The sequence below is a fragment of the Carettochelys insculpta genome, chromosome 3 (assembly GCF_033958435.1).
Source record: "Carettochelys insculpta isolate YL-2023 chromosome 3, ASM3395843v1, whole genome shotgun sequence".
Lineage (NCBI taxonomy): Eukaryota > Metazoa > Chordata > Testudines > Carettochelyidae > Carettochelys > Carettochelys insculpta.
The window spans coordinates 99,644,465-99,662,574 of record NC_134139.1 but is presented as its reverse complement, the minus strand read 5'-3'; the positions used below and the strand labels follow the sequence as shown (position 1 = coordinate 99,662,574).

Sequence of the window (18,110 nt, the reverse complement as noted above, 5' to 3'; positions counted from 1 at the left end):
GCACTGTGTCTGCAGGAGATATCCCTTCCGCACTTCCACTTCTTAACTTTCCAATCAGCAGGGGAAAATTTTCTGCGGGAGAGCCTAGTGTAGACTAGTATTACCTGTCTGCCAGCAAATATACATTTTATTTTCAATAAGCAGCTCTCCTGCAAGGTGTATCTTGTTTTTGTACTGCCCAAATACAGTAATCCCTCGAAATGGGCAATTTTGAGTTGCGCTTAACTTGCATTAGCATGAGTTAAGTGCAACTTAAAATCCTGCTCCTCCCTGCCCTGGTTCAACCCCCACTCCAAGTGGCTCCAGCTCAACCACCCCCACCCCACAAGACCCTGGTTCAAACCCCCTGTCTCCAGCTCCCCACCCTCTGTGCCCAGCTCTACCGCACTGCGCCTGGCTCCAGCTGTGTCCCCCCATTCCTGTCTCCGCCTCCCCTTGTGTCCAGCTCTGGCTCACCACCCCTGCACACCTGGCTCTGGCTCAGCCCCCCACACAGCCCCAGCTCACCACCCCCACCATCCCCCTTGGAGCCCCAACCCACCACCAGGCTTAACCCTCCCCTGCTGCCCCCCAACCCCAGAACTTACTTTGTAAAAGGAGCTCCAGGTGCTCCTGTTGCTTCCTCTGCTGCAGAATGTGCATTCCACCCAGGGAAAAAACCGCCCACCTGACTTATGTGAAATTTGAGTTACATGGGAATGCAACCCTTGCCTAACTCGAGGGACTACTGCACAATTCTTTTGTATATTAATTGTCCTGGCTGAAAGTTTTAACCTGAAGTCAGATTCCTATCTGCCTCATATCTGTATTTAAAGAGAGTCATATTTCCAACACCAGAAGCAACCACTATGAGCTAGTCTTATTGAATAATATATACAGGCAATTCATCCTTTTTCCAGGTAGGGCTCCCAGTGTTCTTCTATAGGCCTCTCTTAACTAATTTGTATAAAAATTCTACTCAATATAAAATGACTTACATTTACCAGGCTCATATGGATGTGTGTATGAAGAGTGCAAACAGCTCCCCCCATACCCAATTTCTCTCCCTTCTTCCCTGCTGCGGTGTGCAGGAGAAGCCTGCAGTGTATGATGGGGGACCCAAGGGACCCTGGGTGCTGCACTTCCTTGGCCAGCTCCCTGCCTAGAGAGCTGGCCCTTCAGCAGGAAAGGAACTACGTTTCTCAGCATGTCCGTGGCTGTTAGCAAAAGGAAAAGGAGGGGAATTAATATTTTGGGATATTGTTTTTCACTTACAAAATTTTTCAAGCCTCAACATAATGCAATGTTATAAAAATTAAATGCCAATAAACATCAGGAAATTCTATGTTAAACTCAGAAACCCTTATAAATATGTAGATGAAGGGCATGGAATGTGTACATGGAATGCATTTATTTTGTGTAGCTTCTCAACTGGGAAAGTCAGTATGAGTTTGGAGTGATCTCTGTGTGTAAGTAGTTTGCAAATGTTGACCCAAAGAAGAGACTAAGAACATACTATTGCTCCTAGTTAAATTAGTTACTCCTCTAGTTCAGATGATAGAGGCCCATGCATTTACCATTGAATGTTCCAAGGATCAATCCTCCCATAATAACTTATAATGGGAGGTCTTGCCATAGAGTTAATGGGTTGGGAGCTTAAGGGAAGGAGCTAAGAGTGAAAGACTGTTCTTCTAATTTGGTGACAGAAGTCAAAGATTGTGAGGCTATTGGAGTTGTAAAAGCTATATGTACTGTTTCTTTAAATCTATTGCTGGAAGTTGCAAGCTAAGCAGAAAAAAATGAAAAATATTCTACAAGGAAGCAGAAGAGCGGTTCTATGGAGAATACTGTTTTATCTATTCTAACTGAATTCCTCAATCAGCACTGATAAAAGTGGTCTGTGATATTTTTTGTCATGGTCAGTTCATAGACCGCTACCTACTAACTCCAAAGGACGAAGCTGTGGTGGAAGTACTTAGCAGCACAGATTTCAGAGATCAGTATTTGTTTGTGATAGACAAGATAGTAAAAGCGAAAATGACTATAAATCAGTTACCTTAAATTTTTATTTTGTGGGGGGTGTAAATTTTTGGAAATTACTTTTGAAGTCTTGTGGTTTTTTTTTAATATAACATGTCTGAATATGCTGTTGAGCATTTGTTAGAAATATTTGTTTTTCCCTAAACTAATTTTCAGAGCAGTCACTGGGGAATGGGATAGGTCTAGGTCCAGTCTGACCAACTCTGAAACATGCCGCTAAACATGTTAGTAGTGTTACACTTACCAAGAAGTCCTGTTAAACTAGAAAAATAAGGTTTATTTTATGACTGTGACTTTTTTTTTTAAATCTGTAATAGGAAAAAAACTGCTGCCCCAATAGTCATCTAATAGACTTGCTTCAGAGGCTTACCCAACTGTGCAATGTCTCAGCAGCCGTCTTCGTGAAGTTTGTCACTCTCATAGAAATTCTTGCAGACTGTTGGCACATTCTGCAAAGTATGCTGCATCTTTACATAACGTAAGGGCCATAAAGGCTTTTGATAAGGCAGGTTAACCAGTGATAGGCAAAGTAATCATATGTTCCCATTGTTGAGATAAGTAACTCCCAGAATAAACCTTAATTCTCAAAAACTGTCCTGTGTGCTAGATCTTGTCAAGTTAGGAAACAAAGTTGAAGTTAAAATCAGATTTTGATAGTGATGTGAAAAGGAAGTGTTAAGACTTTTAAATCAATGAATTACATCTATTATTTCTAAGAGGTGATGTAGCCAAAACAGATTAGAGTTTAAGACCAAAAGATCATCTATTCTGTCATCCTGTCACAGTTACCTCGCTACCGAGTGCAATAACTTGTATTTGGCCAAAGCATATCTTCCAGAAATGCATCCAGTCTTGATCTGAAGACATCAAGAGACAAAGAATCCACCACTTTCTTTAGCAGTTTATTTCAGTGGTCAGCGCGACTATCTGTTAAAAATTTGTGCTTAATTTCTAATTTGAATTTGCGTAGCTTCAGCTTCCAACCATTGGCTCCTGTTCCACTTTTCTTTACTGAATTCATTATCAAACTTTTCATTATGTGGTATTTCTCCCTCTGAAGGCACTTTTACACTACAATCAAGTGACTGCTTAGACTTGCTATTAAAATATTTATTTTTGATATTTTAAATATTTTGAACTCTTTAAGTCTCTTGCTGTAAGGCATTTCCTCCATTGCTCAAATAATTTTGTGGCTCTTTTCTACACCTTCTTTAATTATTTCATCATTTTTTTTAAAAAACAAACAAACAAACATGGACCTCAGAGCTGTATGTGGCATTTCAGTATCAGTCTCACCAGTGCTGTATTCAGAGGTGAAATCACATCCATACCCTTACTCACTAGCCCCCTGTTTATACATTCAATGACTGCATTAGCCATTTTTGCCAGAGTATCGCACTGGGATCGCTCGCCAAATTGTTCTACTCTGCATTCTTCCTTCCTGGAATATAACTTTGCTTTTGGTTGTATTAAAACACATTTTCTCTGACTTGTCCCCATTCTGCATGATTGTTCTGCATGACTGCTGTCCTTACTTACTTACCAATTTTGTTCCTGATTTTCCTCAGCATCAGAAATTAACCCCCACCCCACCTCTTGTGTGTGCATACGCACAGCAAGAGAGGGCAAGCGCTATTTGGAATGTTCCTTTGTTTGCCCACATAAAAGTAATCAACACATGATCACTAGTCACAGGCAACCTCCAACTTCCAATCCATTGATTACTTCACCTTTAGTCTCTTTAATTCATGCGTGCATCTTTGTCCTAATCACTTCAAATTTTGCCAAAACACTTCCCCATAGCCACATTGCAAATGCAGAATCTGACATGTACAAAGCCTATTTTCTGAGAACTATATGTGGGTGGGAAATAATGGAAACAGCCAAATATGTCCAGCTATGGTGAAATTAGTGATTCTCAATAATCCTGCAGCATAAACCCTACCAGCATAGGGCGCTGTGCAAATCAGCAAGGTTCTATGCAGATTCTGGAGGCCATCAGCATGAAGCATCTTTCAGGGTCAGGGTCAGGGTCAGGGTCAATTATACTATTGTCTATTTATCTTTGATGTCCTTAACAATTAAAATATAGGTGTCTTTTGGAGTGTGGGGAAATGGTTAGTAATAGATTTGATATAAGTGGATTTGGTCTTCTTGGGTCATCAGCAGGTTTTACTGCTTAAACTGGTCTTTTCTGAAAGGGTCTTTAATTAAGATTCAGAAAATAAATACTGTAAAACTCTTCCCCAGGCCCTACCCATCTCTAAAGTGCAGGAAGCCCTGAGGAGAACTGTACCTGTGTATACACACATGTACCTGTGTTGTGATTGCGATGTCATCCTATAACTAGCAACACCAGAACAGAGAGAACTCAGTCCTTTGAGGTGTGGGAGATAAAGAGGGATAAGACCACTGCAGAAAAGCAGATCGTGTTGCATTTAAGTGCCCTGTCTTAGTATTAGAATTGGTTCTCATTCAAGCCCAGTAAGAGCATGTAACATTGACCCCTTTGTACTAGAGGAGAGTACTACAAACCCTTGCTCTGGTAGGATGGTCTCTGTGCGGCTGTACCAGCAGGGGACTCCCTCCCCACGACCTTTGACCTCCCGTAATCTGCATAGAGGAATGACAGGCATCCCGTAACAGGAACAGTGGTGAGCGGGGCTGCAGCCGGAGGAGGTGGACTTACAAGCGAACCAGCCGGGGCGGCGGCAGCAGAAGTTGCAGCCGTCTGATAGCAAAGCAGCCAGCCGCGGGAGAAGGTGAAATGAGCCCTTGGCAATGCATGTGGCAAAGAATGCATGACCGCAGGACCAAGAGAGCTGCATGATTGCGGGACCCCGGCCTCTCTTAGCGCTAAGGAATGGGCCAGACCTCAGTCTCCTCTCTGTCTCAACAAGGCAGCGGTGAGTAGCTGCAAAGCTGTGCTTTGGGTTTCTTTTTTCCGTGGAAGGAAAAGTTACGTTGCCGGGAGTTTAGTAAACGGCCCGTGTGGCTGACCCAGTAATTTCCTTAGATGGACGGAAAAGCAGAGCTGCGACAAATCTTTTTTGGGGGAAAAGTAGGGGGTTTTCGGGGGTGGTGCAGAGTTTGTGTTAAAGACACAGTAAACTCTTTTTCCAAAAGGATGACTTGGTTTGGGTATGATTTGAATACCCTTTTATAAATCTGGCTTTGGTTGGATGTGGCACTAGCCCTTCTAAAGTACAAAATAACTTGCTCGTAATGTCTGTCTATGTCAGGGAATCACAAATTCCTTACTCTCTTTTTTTAAAACCTGGCAACTGTTGGACTCCGCTGCGAGAAAAGAGTGTTTTTGTAGCTCTGCTTGGTAAAACAATAGACGAGAACAATGCAATACAGTTTTGCTGTCTGCAAGCACTTCTTAACTCCTATTCTCAATGTAGTCAGCTTTGGTTGGTTTCATGCATTTCCTTCCTTGTTTTGTTTCACTCTCCTTCCACCGAATACAAAGACAGTCTAACCATATCCTACGTTTTTAATTCTGTACAAATATATATTCTCTTGGCTCATTCATTTGTATTTTTTAAAAAGCCATCAGGAAGACATAACTGACATGTAACCAAAGAGAGCATGAGTTGGGGTGCGCTGTTTCTTAACTCTCCTCTTTCCCCTCTGCAATGTTTTATTTTTTTTAATTAAAAAAAAGAAGGAAAGGAGGTAGGGTCCTCTGGCACTTACACCAGCAGTATGGATAGCACTCATCCATCTGTTTGCTTCTGGCTCTCTTACATTTTATGTGTAAGATTACTATTTAAAAGAAACAGCATTAGCAGAATTTTTAAAAAAAGCAGTTTTGAGTTTCTGCAAATCAGCTTTCCCAAGATTTAATATTATATTTTTCATATTTTGAGGCAGAAGCACGTTGATAAAACCTGGTATGCTTTAGATATGAACAAAAGATCAGCTAACCCCCACAATCATAAAAAGAGAAGGGAATGTGTAATCGAAATTAATACCAGCAAGGTTTGAAATTTCTAGTAAAAGCTTATGTGCTCAGAGCTTTTTCTTTAGCACCCCTTTCTCTTGCCATCGTTTAAAACAGGCAGTCAAACAAACTCATGAAGCTGACCACTCTTTTTACTTCACAGTTGTTTCTTAGGGTTCTTAGTGCTACAGGTATAGGAAACTTTTGCAAAACAAGAGAATATACATCAAACTCATTTCCCTTTTTTTACTGTCAGCTTATTCATGTGCTATGAGGTAGTAGAGAATGGGTTTTATGAAAACATGGAGATTTTCTGGAAAAGTATATTTCTGCAGGTGGTACAGTTTTAATTTCCCAACATGTCTGAGTCTAGTAAAATTATCTGTGTAAGAAAATATTGATTATCCCGTCTCCAGATCCACTTCAGCCTCTCTGATGACATGTTAGAGAAATTTGGCTATATTTTTAAAGATCTCACCCAACAGCAAAAACATTAGAATTTCATGAAGGTGGCTGTTGTTAGGAAATAAGTTTAAGGAAATGTGAGTTAGATAAAGTTTTTGTTTAACTTCCGCTACAAAAACATGTTCAAATGTTATGTGTAAATGTGTTTTGAGAGTGGGTTTGGGGGACAGGGCTTATGTAATTTGAAACATGTTAGTTGTGTCTAAATTTGCCTCAATGCATACTGTTAAAATAATTGTACTGATTTATAACTAATTTAAAACAAATCTCAGAATCATCTTTTCATTGAAGACAGCACTTTCACTCAGGAGCAATAGAATAAAACCAGCTATAAAACATCTATTTTGTGATGCTGCAGATGTGTTATTATAATTATGAACATTTTAATTGACAAACATGCTATCCTTACGATTCTGGAGTTGAGGTGGTTTTGTCTGAGTACGTTAATAGTAAAAAAATCATGTAGCTTTCAGAGAGTTCAACAAAACTACAGTAAGATTCTGAAAATGTCTGGGAAGAATATTATCAGCAAGAAACTGGAGGCATGTGGGTGGGTGGGACCTATGGATTCCGTTTCTTTGGTCTGTTTTACAGATCTGATTTGAAAGCTTAAAACATCATAAAGTTTTGCGAACAAATCCTGCTCCATTTGAAGTCAATGAAAAGACTTCCATTTGACTCCAGTGGAGTTGGATTGTGCCCTCATGAATAGGCAGGTACTCCAGAAGTCCAAATAGTGCCCTCATAAATAGACAGATAGTCCAAAAGTCATTCAGTTTGGTGTGCCAGCCCCCTACAAGCTGTATAAGCCATTGACAGTTGCAAGAGATTAGAGCATTAAAGGAAAGCTTTATTGTTTGTACATAGGAGATGCATATCTATCCTAGTGCTAAGGTATCCATAGGGCATTCAGATCCTTAGCTACTCAAGAAAAGCAGCTGTGAAAAAGTATGCACTAGCCTGGATTTCCTCTCTCCCATCCAAGCTAACTTTTAGGTCCTGATTGTGCAATATGATTTCCTAGTATGGACTGTTGTGCCCATGTGCAACATGGCATCTTCTGGTCAATAGGGGACTGTGCTACAGGATCATGTTTCAGGATCGCAACTTTAGATTTGATCATGAAACAGAAATTTGTTCAGTACAGAGGACAAATGCAGCTTTAGGAGGTTCTTGCTCTGAAAATGGGAAGTGTCCATTGTAATGTAATCAAAAACAAGAAGTCGTTCTGTGGCACCTTATAGACCAACAGGTATTTTGGAGCATAAGCTTTAGTGGGCAAAGACAACACGGGTCTTTGGTGCCACAGGACTTCTTGTTGTTTTTGAAGATACAGACTAACTTGGCCACATCTCTGATATTTGTAATGTCCTATATTTCTGATGATTTTCAATAACAATTTTCTTTTAAACTAGGTAGGGGGAAGACCCTGAAAAATAAGTTTGCTTGGGGGAGGGGGGGTGCGTGTGTGTGTGTGAAAATGTGACGACCTAAAGGAGGAGGTCCTGAATAGCTTCTGAGTATTTCCCATGAGTGTTATGCAAGATCAGGGCCGGAACCTCAAACCAGATCTAGTATCAATTCTGCAAATTATATTTACATCCCAAAACAGATTTCGCCTTCCTCTCTGTGTACAAAATTTGCACTTCTATCTCTGTCTCTCATTCATAGCCTTATCTCCCAACCTCTTTCATCTTACACAATGGTGCTTCTTAGCACCTTACATGATCTAGACATTAAGGCTGCGTCTACACTGCAAAGTAACTTCGAAGCTTATAGTTGTATGACTTCGAAGTGAGCGACTTCGAAGTAGAGTGTCTACACACAAAAAGCTCCCAGCCTTATTTTGAAGTAGGCTCCCACCTACTTCAAAGTGAAGTGTCTACACACAATTAGCTCCTACTTCGAAGTAAGGGGCCAGGAAATAATGCAGGCAGTGGGTTGCATGGTCAACAAGCCCTTCCGGGCTCGCAGCCTGACGACCACTTAAAGGGCTACTCCCAACACCCTCATCCTGCATGTGCTCAAGGCTGCCAGGCTGCACACAGCAGTAGAGCACGTGCTGGGGAGAAGAGCCGGAGACCATGCTAGCTCACTCTGTCCCCAAGGACGATGCCCTCTCCACCCTGGTCAGCCTGCTGGCCATGCTGGTTGCCCTGCTGTTTCAGTGGCATGGCCATGTCATCCGCAGCCTGGCCAAGGCCCTGCCGCCCCTCCCTTGGGCCCCCCCAATCCAGGGCCAGTGCACCTGTGCCACCAGCACTGAGTGGTGGGACCGGCTGGTTCTACAGGACTGGAACGATGAGCAGTGGCTGAGGAACTTTAGGATGATGCACCAGATATTTGAGGACCTCTGCCACTGTGTCACACCAGCCCTCCAGCACCAGGACACCTGGATGTGGCCAGCGCTCCTGGTGCAGAAGAGGGTGACCATCGCACTGTGGAGGGTGGCCACCCCCTGACAGTCACCATCAGCTGCCGATTCAGTGTCAGCAAGGCCACCATCAAGCAGTGCTTGACAGAGGTAAGCCTGGCCCCCACCGTGGACCCAACCTGGGGAGGGGGCTACTGGGCAGGGGGAAGGAGGCTCCTGGCAGGCAGAGGGCAGAGGGAAGGGGGCCCCAGGCTGGCAGGTGTTTGGACCTGTCTTCCTTCCCCCACTTACCCCTCCAGGTCGTCCAAGCCATGAACACTGTGCTCCTGTGACACAGGTTGACCATGGGGGACCTGGACGTTGCTCTTGCTGAGTTCGCAGACCTGGGTTTCCCCAATTGTTTTGGATCCCTGGACAGGACACACACGGCGATCCAGGCTCTGGACCCCAGCGGGGGCACCTCTGTTGACAGGAAGGGGTACCACTTGGTGTTACTCCAGGCCCTGGTGGATGTGAGGGGCCGTTTCCTGGATGGGTGCGTGGTGTGGCTGGGGAGGGCCCAGGAAAACCAGGTGTTCCGGAATTCGTGGCTGGGACGCCAGATTCACGAGTGCTCCCACTCAGGCACATCAAGGTGCCCTCCTGCATTGTGGCTGAAGCTGTGTACCCACTGCACCTGTGGCGCATGTGGCCCTGTACTGGATGTACCATACTGGCCCAGGATGCCTTTAACAGTGGCCTCAACCATGCCAGGGGCACAGTAGAGTGGGTGTTTGGGAGGCTGAAGGGGAGGTTTCGTAGCCTCCTCACCAGGCTGGATGTCAGCCTTCCAGACGTCCCCGCGGTCATTGCTGCCTGCTGTGCCTTCCACAGTCTTGTGGAGGGCCGGTGAGAGCCCTTTATCCAGGGCTGGGCTTGTGGATCTGGGGACTGGCTCTGAGCAGCAGCCTGCTGCCCTGTGCCAAGGGATGGGTTCAGAGTCCGGGAGGCTTTGTGCCAGGCCTTTACCCAGGGCGTGCCCTGACCCTCCCAGCCACACTTAGCACCACAGGCCCTCACACTCCCCCACTGAATGCACCCCTCCTGCTCCACCCCTCATCACTCTACCACCACGCAACAGGGACACGGGGTTAGGGTGGGAACAATCAACTTTCCTGTGGGCAATAAACATAATTGGACAACAAAACAGAGCAACGTGTTACGCTATTTACAGTGCACGGGGGGAACAGTCCACAGGTGGGAGGTGGGGAGGCTATGTGGGGAGACTGAGCTGAGAGGTGGGCTGGGATGGGAGAAGGGTCAGTCACCCAGGGGCATGGGGGGCTGGGAGCTGCATTGGCCTCGGCTGCCCCTACTGCCCCAGGTCTGAGGCTCCCTGCGGGGCTGTGATGGGGCTGGGATCATGGGGAGGTAGGGCTGGAGTGGGAGTGCTGCAAGCTCGGCCTCTGCAGGGTGTGAGCGGGGTGGGGCCACTGGGGCTGGGTCAGGTGTACCCGCCTTAGCCAGCAGCTGTGGGGGGAAGGGGGCCTGTGGGCCAGGCTGGTGAAGGGGCAGGAGGTTGGGTGAGGCAAGTAGCCACGGACTGGGCCATGGCGTCCAGGTTGCTGGCCAGCCACACCCACAAGTCCTGCTCCATTGCCAGCCAGTCCCAGAGCACCCTGGTCATCTCCCACATGACTGCCTGGTTGGTGGCTGCCTCCTCATCCCTCCAGCGTCGTCTCTGGGAGGCTCAGCCATAGCCGTGTGGGGATGCAGGTTGGGGAGATGGGGTGGCCTCCTGGCCCCCTGAGGCTGCAGCCCACTCTGGTGGACTGTGGCGGTTTCCTGATGATGAATCTGTGGAGACAGAAGGGAACAGAGGGATGGCCTGTGAGTGCTGGGTCCCAACCCTGGGGGGCGGGGGTCAGGGCCCCCACCCTGCTGGCCCGCACCCTGCTGCCCTGCCACCCAATGGCGCATGAGCCCCATGTGATCTCAGGTGCCCAGAGGTTCTCACCTGACGAGGGTTGGGCCATATTCCCTCCCCATTCGCCATCTGCAGGCATGTGGGCTTCAGGGCTGTTCCTGGGGGGCCCCAGCCCCAGCCCTTGCGACAGCCCGCTTGCCACCTTCGTACCAGCTGTGACCTCCCAGGGCTCGGATGAGGCTCAGCTTGAGGATGCTTAGTTGGGTGTCCCTGAGGGGAGGGCAGTGATGAGGGTCCCGTTGCTGGAGCCTGTGTCATCGTCCTTGGTGGGCCTGTCCCTGCGCGGGGGGCTGGTGGTGCCGGAGAGGCCTGCCTCCTCACTGCTGTGTGAGGGGCAGGTGGGGGGACCAGCAGAGTTGACGACGTGCTCTGGGGTGGCTGCCTCCCTCGGTCCCAGGAGCCCGTGCAGCTCCCTATAGTGGGGGCAGTGTGCGGGCTGTTCCCCGACCTGCTGGCATCATCATGGGCTTTGGCGTACGTATGCCTCAGTTCCTTTACTTTTATCCTGATACTGCTGCCACTGTGGTCGGGGTGGCCTTGGGCAGTGAGGCTGCTGGCCAGCTGGTCAAAGGCCTCAGGTTGCACTGGCAGGTGCCGGTTTGCCAAAGGACCTCCTCCTCCCTGCACAGAGCCCGGCCCTGTGACCCTTGGACCCTTTGTCTGTGGCCACGGGGAGTCAGGGGGGTCCTGACGTGCTGCCGTGGTGGCCAGGGGGTGCGGAGGCTGGCTGGTGCATCGAGCAGGGGCAGTCCAAAGGTGAGCTCATGCTGCCCCTGCTCGTGGCACAGTGTCAGGTTCATGCCTGGGGTTGCCAGGGAGCTGCTTCCTTTAAGGCGGCCGGCAGGGACCATAGAACCCTGCCTGGGCTGGCCAGACTGTCTCCCTGCTCCAGGAGGAGCCTCCTCCTTGGTGGCCCCCTTACTTTGAAGTAGCAAGTGCAGAATGTCTACACACACTCTACTTGGAAGTTAAACTTTGAATTAGGGCACTACTTTGAATTAGGGCACTACTTCATTTCTGGGAATAGAATAGTGACTTCAAAGTTAGCCTCCCTTTCTTCAAAGTAAGGAAAAGTGTGTGTGGACACTGCAAGCTATTTCTAAGTAGCCTCTCACTTCGAAGTTAACCTTGAACTAAGTTTGTAGTGTAGAGGCAGCCTGAGAGAGAGAGAGACTAAGCTATTTTGAGAACAACAAAAAGTCTTGTGACATCTTATAGACTAACACAGCTACCTCTCTGATACTAAGCTATTTTGGACCTCAAACTTGCTGCAAGGATAATATAACTTGCTAGGGCCCTGACTCTGGGAAGCACTTAACATTGATCTTAATGGGACTTATGTACATGTTTATTGTGGAGCACCCTTTTATTTATTTATTTTCTTAAACCACTCACTATTTTCTCTTTGCATAAATGTATCGTCTATCCTATAATTTTAGTCTCTCTTCCCAGTGGTTAGCTTTTTTTTTATTCTTTTTCTCACATAAGTGCCTATTGTTGCTCTTATTGATTGATTTACAGATATTGCCTTCATTGGTGTTAGTACAAGTTTACACTGGTGTACAGGACAGGAGGATCAGGTCCTAAATTTATTCATTTCCCTAACCCAGAGGCTGTCAAACTGTGGTCTGCCGACCACTTGCTGTGGTCAGCAGAACAGTTGCTGGGTGTCTTTAGGTAGCTGCTGGTCACATGGTGTTGGCTTCTCCATCTTTGCTGCTCAGACACATTTGAAAAGTTTTTCTAAAGATCTTTTTCCTTGCAAGCCCTTGCTCCAGGTGCGTTGAGGATTTCTATAAATACAAATGGTAAGGGAAGTAAGCAGAGCAGTTGTGAAAGGCAAGGGGGATGGTGGATCGAGTAGGCAACTTCTTTAATGAAACACTGTAAAAGAGTTTGTGAACATCCTGCCCTGTTTCCTCTTCCTTCCTCCCCGCTGGTCTTTCCCAGGCCTGACAGGACTGGAAAATCAGCACTCCATTTCCATTCACTGACTGGTGTTCCAGGACTTAGCTTTGTACTGATGAGTGCAAAGAGAACTATCACTTCCGCTTTCTGCCCAGTGACAGATCAATGGCTTTCAAGAAGGGAGCAAAGTTGCTGAGTGATGATGGGGAGCAGCTCTTGTAAATAGTTCTTGTATTTACTTGGTTCCAGTCAATAAGTATCCTGAGACTGGAGACTTCTCAAATTCAAGCATGGTAATCACACTGGGAAGGTAGCACTCAAAAGTCCTTATTCCTGGAGCTGAAAAGCTACAGCCCACAGGATCTGGCTATTTGTTGAGTTTGGCGTTCAGTGCAGGAATTATCATAGGTCAAAAGCTAACTTGTTTCTCAGCCTTTTTTTTTTTTTTTTTTTTTTAAATCTCTCTTGGGGTTAGGGGCTTCCTGTTAGTTGACACAGCAATGACATCTCTTCCTATGGCTGACCAAAAAGCTCATGCCTTGTTTTGACCAGGCAGACATGCCACCAGCGTGTTTTTTTTTTCCAGAATGCAGTGAAAAGGGTGGTCTTCATTTCTACAGAGGATTAAAACTACATATCCCAATGAGCATCTCTTCTGTAATTTTATAGCAATAATAATTAAAGTGGGTTGGGGAAAAGGGAAAAAAATGTGAATGTTTGTACTTATCCTTCACCAGCCCCTCCCCTTTTTTAGGTTCAGAATTTTGAAAATGGGAAGAATTTTGATCAGTTCTGACGGTACTAATAATACCTTCCATCTGAGGAGCCTAGAGCCTTTACAGGCATTATTTGAATTAATCTCAGCACATCCCTGTCAGGTGCCACAATTATATCCCCAAGTGAGAGCTGAAGGAGCTTCTACTTGGGGGATAGTAAACCAGAGGGATTGGACCATAAATGAGATGACCAAGATCAAGGATGTCGTTGATAAGACTACAAATAGTATCCAGGTCTGCTGGCCCTGACTTGTTCCTCAGTGGCTAGATCATCCTAATGAGGTTTTATTTTAATGATTTATTTCAAATTCTAAAAATGCCCCTAGTGCAGTGTACTGGACAGGTGTTTGTAGTATCTTTGTCATCTGACGTGTTTACAACACACCAGGGTGGTCTTGCTGGCCCCTACAAGATGTCAGTGGCTTTGAGGTCAGCCAGCTTTGTTACATGATACGGCCCCTTTAAGGAATGGGGGTTTAAAGGTGCAGAAGGGGGGCTGAGGAATGGGGCACAGGTGGTAGTCTGGAAGCTGCCTCCAGAATAGGATAAAACATGAGTGTTCGCTGGCTCTAGGAAAGAGGGAAGCTAGATAATTAGCAAAAGAGGATGCCTGCTTGTGTTCAAGGACTTCCCTGCCTCCCACACTCCCTAATGAGTGGGGGTGTGCATGGCCCTGAACCAAAGGGGAGGGAGAAAAGAATGCCTATGAAGCAGGGCACCTGGCACTGGCCACTGTTGGCAGATGGGATGCTGGGCTAGATGGACTTTTGGTCTGACCCACTAATGGCCATTTTTATGTTCTTAGGGCTGGGACCTAGCTGCTGGTGTGCCAGGAAAGCTGGCTTTATCCATGCCACTGGCCCCCGAATCAGGGATATAGAGTTGTTTCACCAGAAAAAAGCAATGCACAGCCCCAGGAAGATGTAGCTGGCGGGGGAACGGGGGTAGTGATTTAGGCATGAAGGGGCCAAGGGAAATTATACGTTTGCAAATATTTTATAATTTGGACTCCGGGGAGGGGGGACTATTATGTTAAATATTTTGGTTGGGGAGCAAGTTGTTGTAGACAGGCAAGAAGGAACAAAGGGTGGTATACCTGGGGTGGCACAAGGGGGCATGCTCCAGGGATGGTGCCCTGCCACAAAACTCAAATGCATCCAACTCTCTCCAGCAAACAGACTCTTCCATTGTCACTATTCATTCTTCTCTGCTCCCTCTTTCTAAAAGAACAGACAGATAGAGCCTGGCAAAACAGACAGCCTTTACAGAGTGAACAGCACCAGATGGGGAGACGAAACTAAGGAGCTCTCACTGAAAATCTCCTGGTTGCAAACTGTCTTGCAGTGAATTGCTGGGACTTTTAGTCAAGCACCTTGGCTGATCTTAACTGCTACTCCTTTGTTTAACTAAGTTAAGAACTGGTCACTGAGACAAAAAAAACAATTCATTTAAGGGGTTATAAATTAAAATCAGCCCCTTTAATTGAACCCAGAAGCAATCTAGATGCCTATGTAGATCAAAGTATTGGTGCAGTGCAACATGCTTTTGGCAAGGAGAAGACCCTTTGCTGTTGTACATTGCATCCTGACTCTCCATCTGCTTGGAGTTTACACTGAGACACTGATAAATAACAAAAAGTGTATTTCTGTTCTCAGTGATTGCACAGTCTATGGCAATAAACTCTTCCTGATTGGTTCTGTACAGTTTTTCATCATTTATGTTTTTTATCATACACACAATTTATCATCTGATCGTGTTGCTTTTAAGGTGGGAAGAGTGCGTATTAATAGTTGTTTGAAACACCTTGACAGAGAGAGAGAAAACGTTGATAGACACATTGGAACCTTATTCTCAATTATACAAAGGTTCTTTATCGGACATTGTCAGGCGTTATGAGAAGTAATGAGGTGCAGCCACAACTACCTATGCGATAGATCAGGTATGAGCTGTAATTCTAACAGTCCAAGTTTATTCTGGTGAGAGGTATCCTTGCTAAGCATGTCAGTGATTGGGCAGGCAGTGCAGGTAGTAGCTAATATTGGGATTGGGAGCTGGGATTCAGAAGATCTAAGTGCTGGTTGGTCACTCTGCCATTTGCTCACCTGTTTGACTTTGGGCAAGTCAGTGAAAACTTTCTGTGCTTCAGTTTCCCCATTTGAAAGACAATCATGCTCACCAATCTTTGCCAAGTGCTTAGAGAACCATAGAGGAAAAATACCACAGGGAAGAGCTCCATGTCCTATTTTTTCATGTATCCTTGGATAAAATTTTGAGATGTACCTCAGTAACTTGGGAATCTAATACCACTGACTTTCAATAAGGCAATTGGAGTCTAATCACTGTGGAGAACTTAAGATCCTAAGTTACTTAGATGATTTTTGAAATTTTGCCCTACATCACATTTTTGTTTCTCTCTGAAATGCAGATGAAAAAGTAAAGGCACATGTTAGACAGTCACACATTTTAAGTCCAGAAGAGACAATTAGATCATATTCTGACCTGCATAACACCTAGTTAACCTTGCTCATGACAGTGAGCTATATCGTTTTTGACAATGTGACTTAGATACCTGAGGCAGGTATATTTGAGAACTTTCCCCATAATATTTCATATTTCAGTATGTATGAGCAGCCCATTGAGCACAGATGTACATTCCAGAAACGTGCAGCAGATACGTTGCTCAGAGAGTTTGATTCTCCTTTAATTGTGTGTGTGGTTAAGTTTGTGACTAAGGGTTCAGTGCTGATTTTGAGCCAGAGAGACTGCAAGTCTGCACATCACTAGGTTCCCCCCCTTAACTCTGCCAGTATACCCTGAGCCCCAAGACTCAACAAGCTGTCAGCTCTACTCTATGACGTTAACTGTGATAGACTTTATGGTAATTTTGGGGAGTGGACAAATGGGCATGAGAATGTGATCACAAAATTTATTTTCCTTTGCTAACTAAGTTGAGATTTCAACCCAAGTGTTCAGAAGAACCTTAGCATGCTTGTCTGGTTCTTAACCTCCAAGAAAGATGCTATCTGCCTTGCTGTTTAAGAAAAACTGCACTTCTGAAACATTCTTTTCATTCAACTTTCTTTTCAGCCAAAAATAAACCTGATTGGACTTCAAGTACCATAAACAACTTCTCTATTTCTTTTATTTTGGCATCTGAGTCACAAAAGAGGGACGGCATAGGAGTACAACCAGGAAAGCTCGTAGTTTTTGCTGTGAATTTGAGCAATAGCCTTTATGCTGGCTTGAGCCAAGTTTTAAGACAGGATTGGTAAGATTTTATACTATCTCTATTTTTCACCCGCAGGACCAAACAATGGAAAAAATTAGGATTGTGCCCTTATAATACTGAGACTTTGGGTTCCCATGGAGCCCATGTTGAGCACAGACTAAGTGGAGGAGTAGCTGAAGGAGTTTTTCTGCCAGTTTTTTCTGCTCTCTGACAGAAACAACTCTCTCAGCATAGCTGTGTTTGCATTGCAGGTTTTGTTGGAATAGCTATGTCAATCAGAAGTGTGTTTTCTTCAAACCCCGAACAGACACCTCTATGCTAGGATAAATTTTAAGCATAGACCAAGCCTTAAAATTGGAATGCTCTCCTTTTTGTCTCTTGCTGTACACTTATGTAATTATGGATAAGACTCTACCAAATTCACAGTCCATTTTGGTCAACTTCACAGTCATAAGGTTTTGATAATAGTAGATTTCACTATTTCAGCAATTTAAATCTGAAATTTCATAGCATTGTCATTGTGTGGGTCTGGATCCAAAAGGGACGTGTGGTGGTGGAGTTCACAAAGTTAATGTCGGGGGAGGGGATTTGTGGGAGTGCCACCCTTTTGTGCCGCTGCTGGTGGCAGTGCTGTCTTCAGAGGCGGGTAGCTGGAGGGCAGTGGTGGCTTTTGGTTGGGAATCCAACTCTTAAGACACAGCTGCTGCCTGCAGAGCTGGGCCGCTCGTCAGCAGTGGCTGTTTTCTGGCTGCCCAGCTCTGAATGCAGCAAGCCTGAAATAAGGGTGGCATGGTATAGGACTGCCCTCCTTACTTTCATGCTGCTGCCTGTAGAAGTGCGCCCTCAGAAGCAGAAGTGGGAAGCAGAAATATTGCTAGGAGACTCCTGCAGTAACTTGCACACCTGCCGTGCTCTTCCTGAGCCAAACACTGCACAAAATGCCACAGTAGTTAAAGTCAATAAGCTCTGAATGAACTCCTCTGCTGCAGCTGTAACTCGCTGCAAATGAGACTGTGATGTTAAGCTGCAGGACAGTAGGGGGTTCTCTTTATGCCATGCCCTGGAGAGAGAACCAGTCCACAGCAATGGCCCATGTGTTTATGACAAATGTGGGCATAATGCCCTGCAAATCTCAACCCTAGGATTCCCACCATCTTTCTCTTTGTGAGGCAGCTCTTACAGTGAAATTGAACCCTTTCTGTGTTGCTGTGCAACCATACTGTACCATATTCACATTCTTACCTTAGAAAAAAAAAGGTTTTCATTACTTCAGCCATTTCAGTCATGTTTCCTACCACTGCCTTCAACCGTAGGTATGTTGAGTCTGAGAAATTTGTGCCCTGATGTTTTGTAATCCCTAAACACTTACAAGCTGTTCCTAGGATTAATCATCAGCTTTCTCATTTGCTACTGTTAGAAAGAGA

At 45.5% G+C, this 18,110-nt stretch overlaps 1 protein-coding gene across 5 annotated transcripts in view; it reads left to right on the top strand.

The window, feature by feature from the left end:
• The window catches only part of PHACTR2 (phosphatase and actin regulator 2), a 229,561-nt gene that overhangs the window by 81,883 nt on the left and 129,568 nt on the right, over positions 1 to 18,110 (top strand). For 4 of the 5 annotated variants that reach the window (XM_074990451.1, XM_074990448.1, XM_074990450.1 and 1 more), the window contains exon 1: positions 4,693 to 4,925. The exons of the other annotated variant lie outside the window; for it this stretch is intronic. In XM_074990451.1, coding sequence (XP_074846552.1) covers positions 4,883 to 4,925 — 43 coding nt within the window. In that variant the 5' untranslated portion in view covers positions 4,693 to 4,882. Of the gene's footprint in view, positions 1 to 4,692; positions 4,926 to 18,110 lie in introns of those variants that run through there. 5 annotated transcript variants of the gene reach the window in all.